Below are 11,607 nucleotides of genomic sequence, written 5' to 3'. Positions count from 1 at the left end.
GGGAGGCAACCCATGCATTTAAATAAAAAAGACCTAGGAATCTCTGGCTCCTACAACTAGATTTGCTCTCTTTTACCCTTCTCTTTATTACTTTTACTTTGCCATGATTGTGTTGTTTGCTATTTATTTTTTATTTTATTTTTTTATTTATTGTTTTCTTGTTTCAATTTAGTTTTGAAACATTGAGGACAATGTTTGGTTTAAGTGTGGAGGGGGGGTAAATAGATGCTTTTCATGACGTATTTTCGAAATTCACCACCGATCACTACTAATGTTGTTATTCACTATTTTTAAAGTGTTTTCATGTCATAAAACAAAAAGAAAAAAAATCGAAAAAAGCTTGAGAAAATACCAAAAAGAGTCGTTTTTGTAGCTTGTTTGTGTCTTAGGGTACCTTCCAACACAATGATAAGGATTTGGTTTTTAATTGCATGACTGGTTAAACAAAGTTACAAACATGGGTGGAAATTTGATATGCTCTTTGGTGTATGCTTAGTTGTAGTTGTCATTTACGAATTCACATGTAATCACAGAAAGGAAAAAGGAAAAATCAGTTTTTGTAACATGCTTGAAGGAAGAAACTCAAACTAACGCTACAACCCTAAGAGACTTAAGCTTATTCTTTGTTGGGAGAGTTATTAATCTTAATATTCTTGCTTTCTAAAGTCGTTGCATGATCTCATTATTTCTTTGCTTGGTTGCTACTTAGAATGCGTTTTCATCATTTTAGTTCCAAATACTAGAATTCATGCCCGTTTCATTCAAAGCATAAAATTGAGTGCATAACAAATAACAAGATGAAGTTGTTTAGTTAAACCAGAGCCAAAAAGCCTTACCCTTTGCATATGTATTGTAGGTTTAACCCCTTTGAGCCTTATTTAGCCTATTTTCTTTGTTAGCTTGCATTATCCCTACCTAACCTAGTATAGGACTATCCATACCCTTGTTCTTAAAGAATAGTGGAGCATGACTTGTTGGGAATTCCTTTTGATCTACAATATGCAAAAAAATAAGTTGGGGGGAGGGAAGAATTTGTCTTTGTGAATTGGTGAAGGAGTACGTTTTGTGTTTCAAAAAAAAAAAAAAGGTAGAAAAAGAAAGAGAAAAGAAAAAGTTGTGCAGAAAAAGAAAAAAAAAAGATTAAAAAGAAGTGAGAATGAGCTTACAGGTGTTGCTTGTTGAAGAAAGGTCCAAAAATGTGAATCTGACCCTAAAAGTTGTATAAATCTTCCCTTTATGTTTAAAGTTGGTTGCTGCAATCAAAAGTTGAATTCTAAGTGTTATGTTGCTTACTATCACTTTAAGAACCTTTGTTTATCCTTAACCTTTCTTTGTCAGCCAATACATTGGCCCCATTACAACCCTTAGACTTCTATCTTGATTATTATGTATTTCAATATGTGGAGTTTGAAATTGGTACGAGCATATGGTACCCCTGGTTCTCGCTTCTAAATAGTGGCATTTCATTCATGAGATCATATACATGTTGTATTAATAATTCCAGAAAGTGCCTTCTTTGTTATAACATATGTGAGTGCTAGTCTACATGTTTACATCAATCTTCTCACATATACCTAGTGTAGGGAGAGTAGTCAGAAAATCTGTGTGAAAATAGACAGTATATCCAGTGAGGAATTAAGGGATACTCTAAAGCATGTTACTACATTCAAAAAATTGTTTTAATTGATTAAATGCGAGCTGGTGAGTGGTGACTGCGGTTAAGTGTATACTCAAGAGTAAGGATGGCTAAAATCTATGTGAGTAGTGATTTTTAAAATGTCATGTTTCATTGGAAATCCCTAAGGCAATTGTTGGAAGGTTTAGGTTTTGTTTTGTTTCTTTGTTTTGCTCGGGGACTAGCAAAAGCTAAGTGTGGGGGAATTTGATAGGAGCATATTTATACGACTTTGTTAGCTTGTTTCTTTGCATTTAGTGAGTTAGTTTCTACTTATTATAGTGATTTAAGCTATTTTCGTGTGTTTGTAGGTACAATTGGCAAAGATGATAATAAATGGCCAAAAGAAGCAATTTGGAGCAGTGTGGATTTGGATTGGGTAGCATAATGCCGTGTATATTAAGGGAATTTGCTGAAAAATCAAAATATTATAAAAAATTATGTCATTTGGTAGACTTGGCCATCATGGAATTTATCCTTATAAATACAAAAAGGTTTTGCAATGTACAGAGGCCTTCAACTCAACAAACAACTCAAACACTCCACGCGAAAACTCTTGCTCTATGCGAAACCCTTCTCACAACCTTGAGAAAAACACTAACTATCCTAACTCTCTCAATCTTCAATTTGGAATAACAACACTATGTTGATAGCTGGCGATATCTTAGGTTTGGACTAACAACGCTGGAGCCATAGAACTAGGCAATCAAGAAGCACCTTCAGTTTGGACTAACGACACTGCTTTTAGTCAGTTAGTTATCTATCCAAGTCTTGGGGGACGACGAATTCTCTATTATTTCGTCCAATGGGTCATCTCATCAACTTCGATGAAGCGAGGTGTTCCTAGTTAGCCATTATTCGACACAACCAAAGCCAAACCAATTATTGAACTTCGCAATGATCTAGTAACCTTTTTTTCAAGTTCTAGAACCTAAGGCCAAGACATATTCTTTCCTTGGCCGCAATTGCTTCGGTGCAGAAGTCAGCAGCGCATTCAATACCACCACTGCCACATCCATTCTACTAACCCAACTGAGCTTGGTTGCGAGTTGGAATGCCCTCATACACAAATAAGAATGTAGTCAGCTCATATTTACTCAGCCTGTTCGTAATTTAGGCTTTTTAATTTTTAGGGTGAACATTGTACCGAATTCTTTGGGAGTTAAACTCTAAGTCGTAAGTGTGAAAAATGATGCAAAATAATTTCAAGTCAAAAAATGAAAAAAAAAAGAGCAAAAAAAAAAAAAGAAAAGAGTCATTTTACCCTTTTAGTTCACGAAAAGGGTTCTCTTAATATATAATGTAGATATAAAATAAAAACTACAATGCATAATTTGTATCTACAAAACTCAAAAATACAAACTTCGTTGTACTATCTAAATTTGAGTTGACCTAATTCCAAAATATAAAAAAAAGGTGATTTTGTACAACTGCTGAACTTGCAAGCATGTATACCAATACCACCCGAACTTTGGGTAAATTACATTTTACTCCTCAGGTTTGGGTGTAATTGCAACCTCATACATAATCTTTAAAATATTTCAATCTCATACACAAACTTGCATTTAGTTATCATTCATCGGTTAGTCAAACCATTAATTTAACTATTAAGTGATGGCATGGCAAATGTATAACCTATATTTTGTTGACGTGGCAGTTAAAAAAAAATTATTAGAATTGAGAGGGGTTGGGGATTTATTTTTTTTTCTTTTCTAATTTTTAAGGTTTTAATTATATAAAAAAAATTGAATATTTCGACGTCAGCACAAATGTGAAATGCAATATTTTGACGTCATCATTTAGCTGCTATCCTAACAGATTTTTTTAATGATTGTATGAAATTGAAATGAAATAATAAAAGTTGTATGAAATTGAAATGTTTTAAAGATGTTGTATGAGGTTGCAATTGCACCCATACTTAAGGGGGTAGAATGTAATTTACCTTTTTATTTATTTATTTATTTTGTAGGTCAGCTAGTGGGTGTGTGGTTCACCTTAAATATTAATTTTTCAACCCCTTAGGGAGGGAATTGTAGAACTGGGGCTATACAAAACTCCCAATTTTTGCACCCATATTTGCACATGAAGTATTATTTTATAGCCAATTTGATTCTAGCCAGCCTTGAAAAGTGAATTGACAAAAGTATCCCTCCAGGTCAGGGACGTGTGACATGTTTTAATGACAAAATGGATGAAAAATAATTTAAACCATTTTCAAATGAAATGTCAAATTTTAAACATAAAGTTTAAAATTGACAACTTATTGTTGGCAAGGCATTGCGGAGGCCCGCAAGATTATTCGAATGGGTGCTCGGTGGTGAGTGGGAGATGGTACAAAGATCAAAATTTGGGGTGATAGTTGGCTTCCCCGAAACCAATTTTTCAAGGTTATAAACCTATACCCGAGGGCTTTGATCAGTCATCCACAGTGCACAATTTATTGCACAGAGAGAACCCCGGGGGGGGCGGGGGGGGGGGGGGGGGGGGGGGGGGGGTGGGGGTGGTGGGATGTGTCTTGGTGGTTGTAACGTGGAATACAGAGGCTATTGATGGAATCTTTTGTGTAGAAGAAGCTGCTTTGATTAAGCAAATACAGTTGAGTCTTTTTCATGCGAATCACGTACTAATATGGAACGCGGAGGCTAATGGAAAGTTCTCGTCTTAAAGTGCATACCACTTGGCTCGAATGCATGGAGATGTCAACGGTGGCGAGGCAGGCGGATCGGTACTAAACGGAGACATGAAATTTTTTTGGAAAGCAATTTGGAGAGCCAATGGTCCTGAGAAGGTGAAAATATGTGTGTGGCGTTGTTGCTTGAATGCAGTACCTACTCCTTCAAACCTGAAGAAAAAGAAGGTTCTCGTGGAGACTTCATGTATGTTCTGTCGTGGAGATGAGGAAACAATTGAACACCTCTTAAGGGATTGTCCTCTGTCAGTCGCTGTGATCGCAGACCAAAAATTCTGGATTGGTTTGCCGAGATTGCCGGTCTGTTATCAAGGAATAGCTTTGATTCTTCTTTGGTTATTATATGGAATATTTGTCTGGAAAGGAATTCATTTTTATGGAAGGGCAAGGCGGCTCACCCTTTGGAGCTGTTGTGCAAAGCCGAGTGCTGGCTGCGTGAATACCAGAAATGACACCGTGTGGAGAAGAAAGGAAAGGCAGAGATTAATCGGAAATGGAAGCTACTGGAGAAGGGGTGGATGAACTGAAATTTCGATGGTGCATGGGATGAACAACGAAGCATGGGGGGAAAGGGCGTAGTCATTCGAGATGATAAAGGGTCTTTTGTGGCAGCTTTAGCGAAGAACACTGCAGGACTCGTCGTTAGTAGCTGAAGCTATGGCAGCAAGGGAGGCGGCCCTGTTTGTGCATAATTTGCAGGTGGAGAAGATGATTATGGAGGGGGATGCATTGCTTGTCCTCTCTGCACTACAAAACACGGGGCAAAGCTGCAGCTCCCCGCCCCGCCGCACCACCCCCCAAACCCCAATGGTATTTAATTATGGACACAAGGCAACTGATGCAAAGGATCCCCAACTGGAGTCTCAAGCACACTCGAAGGGAGGCGAACAAGATTGCACATAGGCTTGCACGGTTTAGCTTGAGTATTGATGATTGTGCAACTTGGTTTGAAGAACCACCCAATATAATCGTTGATCTCTTATTGAGCATAGTAATACTTAATATATGTTAGGTGCGAGACGCTATTTTTCCCTTCGAACGGGTTGAAATCTCCGGTAAGGTTTTTATCGACCCACGTTGTGCACCCTATCCTCAATATTGTACGTATTCCAATTTCCATCAATTAATACCGTGCTTTATCAAAAAAAAAATGACAGCTTACGTGGCACTTCGACATCTTTTGAAGTTTTACTCTCCACCCGAAACGTCAAATTTTAAACAAAAATAATCCATAATTGTTTTATTTGCATTGGTAATGAAAGAAAGTGAATTAAAAGGTATAAGAACATTTAAACATTGCATTAGTAATTAAAAGAAACTAAAGAGTAAGGCTTTAAACCAATAAAAAATTAATAAAAAGCATTTTAATAATGAATTAAAAAAATTTGAAGCTACTATCAAATTTGGCCACAAGGGGGAGAAATGTCATCCCATGTCAGGCTACATTAGATTTGGCTTCTCGGTTGGAAAACATTGCTGCTGACTTTTTTTTTTTTTTTTACCATTATTGCTTATTTGGACAGTTTGACATCTCCTTTGGAGATGCTGTTAGGTTGTAGATTCCAACATTTAAGAGAGACCAGGTCGTAAAAACTAAAAATTAAAAGTTGAGGTAGTATTATCGCACATGGTTACAAGTTTAGCTGGTACTTGCACCAAAAAATCCAATAAAAATATGAGAAAGTGACTGCCAACTGTGACATTGGTATGTAATTTTTGTTTTGTTTGAATTTTGAAAATCAAAGCCTATTGATGATTAGGATTTATTATTACAATTTGGTATACTTAAAACCAAAGCTCCCACAAATATATGGGCTAGTTTATTGTGAATAGGTTCATTAAGTAAAAAGGAAATACTTTAAAATGGAATAATTTCTTAATTTTGGGATAGAAATAGGACAAAACCTAAATTACTAAAATACCCACACATAAATACTATAAATCATCAGCCAATTGCATCATTGTTCTCATTTGGAAGAGAGGGTTGTCGAGAAAGCTCTATGAGCTTTGCGTTTCTGGGTTGAGCTCAGATTTCTGAGCTTTGATTTCGAAAAGAAGGAAGTCCAAAGAGAGGCAAGAAGAGTGAGCTGGGTTTTGGGTTAACCTCATACCTCTAATTTCGAACAAAGGGATGCGAGAGAGAGGTGAGAAGAGTGAGCTAAGTTTTGTACCATATTTTATGTTTTGGCCAAAAAGTTTCATTTTTTCAGGCGACTAAAGCTTCTATACGCATAGTAAGGTAGGGTGGTTAGTTCCAAGTTCCTTCATCAATGATTTACGTAATAAATGAGTTGTTTGTAAGATAAATTAATACTTAGAAGTTAAATTAGGGCTTGTGTTTCATGTTGGGGCGTATGGGTTGTGGAATAAATTTCAAGTTTTGACGTGCTAGAAAATTGGGATGGAACAATTTCTGGTTCAAGTGTCCAATTGCAGAAATTTGTGAAAATTTTTCCGTAATGTGCATTTGGTGTGCATATGATATGCATGGCTACATCTTAATATGAGAAGCATGAATGTTCTTTAGTTATGATGCACATATGTTGTGAGCGAGTATGACCACAACCTAGTTGGCCTTAGTGAAAAACAAAATTTAAAAATAAAAATAAAAATCTTAGAGGACGTTAAGGGTCATGCGTGTCCATGAAATAACGATGAGTATCATGTTTTCCACATGCACGGTTAAGTAGTGGTTGATATACGTAGCAAGACTTTTCAAACTGATATTGTAACCTTATATGCGTAATAATTATGTTTTAATTGTATCCACAATACCAATATGTTGCCGTTAAAGTTTATCCCACTCTGTCCATATCATGTGCATGTATTGTACATATTATGTACATGTGGTGTACATATAGTGTATATGGTTCATATTTACATCTTTGATACTCTTCGCATTAACGTAGTTTACTACTTTTTCCTTTGTTTCAGAGGTAGGCCCTGCAAATGCGAAAAAAGCGAACAAGTTCGTGAGACAATTTCCTTTAATTCAATTGGGGGTTCTTTCATGCCCATTCAAATTGCAAGTTTTAAATCCTTGAAATATTTGAACCCAATCAAATTTGATACTAAATTCAAATTAATGAATCTTCGATCTTCATATAAAGTTTAGGGTCATTTATCTGATTGCATCATTTTCCTGATGTCGAAGAGAGCGTTGTGAGCTATGGATTTTTGGGTTGAGCTTAGATCAGTGAGCATAAGATGTGCATGTCATGTACATGTTGTGTACATACAGTGTATGAACGAGCTTAATACGAAGAAAGCAAACGAGTATGCGAAATAATTTTGTCCATATCCTTCTCTCTTCCTTCTTTCCACTCTGGTTTCTCTCTGTTCCCTCAAATTTATCTTTTCTCCAAAAGGCAACTGACCTTTAATACGTTTTTTTCATTTAATTGTAGCAAAAGCCAAACCCTATTTTAGTGCTTGTAAATTTGGATCGAGAAAGGGAGAAGGAGGGAGAAGACAGAAGAAATGAAAACACACATATAAATTAGAGAAATGATTAAAAAAAAATCAAAAATCAAAATTGAAGGATTTGGGTCTCCTCCAAGAAACACCAACCAATTACTTGAACTCCAAAAATCCATCAATCAAAAAGCAAAATTAAGCAAACCCAGTTCACAAAACCTACAAATGAAAAGGTAAAAATCAAAGAAGATGGGTGGGTTAGAGGGAGAGTTCTTGTGCATATTTGAAATATAGAGAGAGGGGAGAGAGAAAGAAAGAAAGAGAGAGAGCTTGGATGAAGAAGATGGGTGGGTTAGAGAAAGAGCTCTTGGATGAGAAGAAGATGGGTGGGTTAGGGTTATTCGAATTGGAATTGGGCGAGAGAGCTTTTCTCTCTCTCTCTCCCCTCTCTATTTCTCTCTATACAAAATGAGAAATGAATGCTGAAATTTCTAGATTACCCATTTATATGGGTGGACAATTTGGTTATTTCAAGGTGTAGGGAAAATCCTATTTCTGTCCTATTTTTGTGCATTGCATGGGCATGCCATGTGTATATTCGAAATGTCCTATTTCTATTCCAAGATTAAGAAATTGTCTCATTTTAAGGTATTTTCCTAAGTTAAAACTCAAAAGCACATTTTGATATAATAATGAAAGCCTTAAAAGCCCATTAAACAAGACAACAACTAGCCCATGTTTCAGTGGGTATATGGGTAAGTCCCAGCTAATCATCATTTCGTCTAAATTTACTTGGACATCAACTCGAATTCGAGTTCAAGAGAGCATACACAATTGCTTTCATCAACCTGGTCTAACCCTTCTTGTATTCACAATTCCGTTATTAATATGATTTACATAACTTTGACTTTGTAATTTAAGAAAATATATTTCCCTTAATGCCTTGACAGCATTCACCAGGAATACCTCTATGATATGCCTGAAGTCTTGAGTAATATGGTAGGTTGTTCAACCTGGATTGATTAATAAGATCGAAAGGTAGCTTCTAATCTCAGTTCAGCAAGAACATAATACAACTGCATCATTCATTGCAACATATGAAGCACAGCAAAAGCCAAAAGTTAAACCAACACACGGTTTGTTTCTTTATTTTGTTTTGGTACATCATGAGCATGTTTCATATTAGCGAGCGACCTTACAAAGCCTGGACAACTCTTCCCTTCAAACCGAACAAAGAAATTCTTCCAATCAAGTTCAGAGTCCCAACTGACCCTGCAAATCCAAAATGGTATTAGCAGAATCTCTCAACCTTTGTTCCTCCTCATCAGTCAAATGCACGTTGGTAACCCCCAACACCCCACCCCTCCCAAGCTGGGCAGGCAAGCTCAAGAACACGTCTCCACCATCCACCCCATAGAACCCCTTTGCAAGCACGGAAACCGGGTGAATCTTCCTCTGATCTCTCAGTATGCTCTTAGCTAGCGCAGCTGCCGAGTACCCAATTGCCCAGGAAGTATACCCTTTCAGACTTATCACCTCATAGGCACTGTCTATAACCGCCTTGTGAATGCTCTCTAGCGTCTCTTTCTCGTATGCTATTTGTTGCTTTTCTAAGAAACTCAACACCGGCACTCCCCCGACACTAATGCTCGACCACAATGCCACCGAGCTGTCACCATGCTCCCCAACAATGTAAGCCTACAATTCATAAGCAATGTATCAAATACTTGAAACTTGCAGTCATATGTAGTAAAAGGCGTCAACTGCGGTTTAACCTCTAAATTATTATCCCACTTAAAATTGACCCTCTGAGCTATGTTTTTAATAGATTAACACCCTAAACTATTTAAAATCAGCCGATTTCGTCCACCATTTCGTGAAATTCAAAGGCAAATTAATCATTTCATCATCAATTCTTACTTGTCAACAATAACCACCAATAAAATTATGATAAATGTAAAATTATGATGCATGGAGACAAAATAATGTGTAAAACATATAACATAATAAGAAAACATTAAAAAAACAAAAAAAAAAACCAAACATTTACATAACCAACCATTTTACATGGTCGTTACATATTACTTTGTGTCCATATGTCATAATTTTATTGGTTACAGTTGACAAGTAAGAATTGATGATAAAAATACTAATTTTTCCATGAATTTAACGAAGTAGTGAGAAGAATCTACCGACAAGGGATTAATAGGCTAATTTCAAATAGTTCAGAAAGTTAATTTACCAAAAAAAATTCAGATGATCAATTTCAACTGGATAATAATTGAAGGGGTTAAATAGCATACCCTAGTCAAAGACAATATTAATGTCGTATCTGATTTATCCGTGCTACAAAAATACCGAGAAAATGAAAACACAAAAATATGAAATATCTATAAAATACAGTACTGTCAAAAACCATATAAAAATTAACAACCATTTGCACTGCAATGTCATGAAGTAGCAAAAATGCCCGAAATGCAAAAATCACCTGCACATCCTGAGCATTGACATCGAGGTGATCGGCGATGAGGAACCGAAACCGGGACGAATCCAGATTGGTACCCGTACCGACAACCCGATTGCTGGGGAATCCGGACAACTTCCAGGCCACGTAGGTCAAGATATCAACTGGGTTGGACACGATCATCAAGATCGTCTCTGGCGAATACATTGCTAGCGGCGGGATAATGTTCCGAAAGAGAGCGACGTTGCGGTGGAGGAGATTGAGCCTGGACTCGCCAACGATCTGTCGTGCGCCGGCGGTGACGATGCAGAGGTCGGATCCGACGGTGACGGCGTAGTCGACGTCGGCGAGGATCTTGGTGCGGGGGAGGAAGGCGGCGGCGTGCTGGAGGTCGAGCATCTCGCCACGGAGCTTGTCGGGCTTGGCGTCGACGAGGACGAGCTCGTCGGCGAGGTCTTGGGTGAGGATGGTCTGGGCGATGGCCATGCCGACGTTGCCGGCGCCGATGACGGAGATCTTGGTGTGGCGTTTGGTGAGGGAGGGAGCGGCGGCATTGGAGATGGGCTTGAAGAAGGCCTGGGTGAGGTCGAGGCCACCGGCGCCCAGCGTGGAGCCTGAAGGAGTTTTATGCATTGTGGAGGTTGATTTTTGTGGGTGTATGGCGGTTTGCAGACAAGGAGGGTTTGTGAAGGGTTTTATATGGGTGTGTCGAGGAGAGGGAGGAGTTGCAGAGCAGTTGAGTGCGGAGGATGTTTTGGGTCAATGTTGTGAATTGACTGTCAAGACTTTGCTTTTGCATTTGTTGACCAATGAAAACCATGGGCAAAGTCGAAATAAAAGGACAAAACCAGCAAAACACAAAGCTGTTTTGGGCAGCTATTTCTTCTTTTTTCGGTTTTTTTAGGACTAAATTCTACGAAAAAGAAAATGGAGTTTTGGTGAACAATTTGAAGTATTGTTCATTTTAATGAAAAATTATATTTTTACATTAAAAAATCAAACTTGGTACTATTTACTTTACCCTTTATTTTGTTCTTATTGTTAAAATTCAAAGTTTCCAAACCTTTTTCATTAGTTTTCCTAAAAGAAAATGATAATCGGAGTATTGTATACGTTGAAATTATTAACCGTAAGGTATTTGATCATAAATACAAAATTAATATTTAACGACTATGAAACTCGAGTATTGTATATTGTTTTGGGTCAAAATTTGAATATTAGGCTTGAATGAAGGAAAGTCCAAAAATGTCAAAACAAGGTGAATCTGCCTGAAGTTCAGCATCGAGCCCAGAGACAAATTGAAGCCTTCGCAACCAAGAAACAAGTCATATGTCTATAATTGAAGTGACAAGTGATGAAGAC

At 37.4% G+C, this 11,607-nt stretch overlaps 1 protein-coding gene across 1 annotated transcript; it reads right to left on the bottom strand.

Moving 5' to 3' along the window:
* Nucleotides 1-8,849: 8,849 nt before the first annotated feature.
* On the bottom strand, nucleotides 8,850-11,026 carry LOC103959502 (L-lactate dehydrogenase B). The gene is made up of 2 exons (XM_009371854.3): nucleotides 10,270-11,026; nucleotides 8,850-9,479 (listed from the first exon to the last, which is right to left on the bottom strand). The coding sequence occupies exons 1-2, from the start codon at nucleotides 10,876-10,878 to the stop codon at nucleotides 9,036-9,038; spliced, it is 1,053 nt and encodes a 350-aa protein (XP_009370129.2). The 5' UTR covers nucleotides 10,879-11,026; the 3' UTR covers nucleotides 8,850-9,035.
* Nucleotides 11,027-11,607: the final 581 nt, after the last annotated feature.

Source organism: the organism of the source record quoted next, unplaced genomic scaffold, assembly GCF_019419815.1.
Source record: "Pyrus x bretschneideri cultivar Hongxiangsu unplaced genomic scaffold, Pyrus_bretschneideri_v1 Contig34, whole genome shotgun sequence".
Taxonomy (NCBI): Eukaryota; Viridiplantae; Streptophyta; class Magnoliopsida; order Rosales; family Rosaceae; genus Pyrus; species Pyrus x bretschneideri.
The sequence above is the reverse complement of the archived record's forward strand: the minus strand, read 5'-3'. Positions and strand labels throughout refer to the sequence as shown.

Excerpts from the sequence above, each read along its gene's own strand:
- LOC103959502 (XM_009371854.3), bottom strand. The coding sequence starts at position 10,878 with ATGCATAAAACTCCTTCAGGCTCCACGCTGGGCGCCGGTGGCCTCGAC. Across the intron at positions 9,480-10,269 it reads TCAATGCTCAGGATGTGCAG|GCTTACATTGTTGGGGAGCA; the intron begins GTGATTTTTGCA and ends TATGAATTGTAG.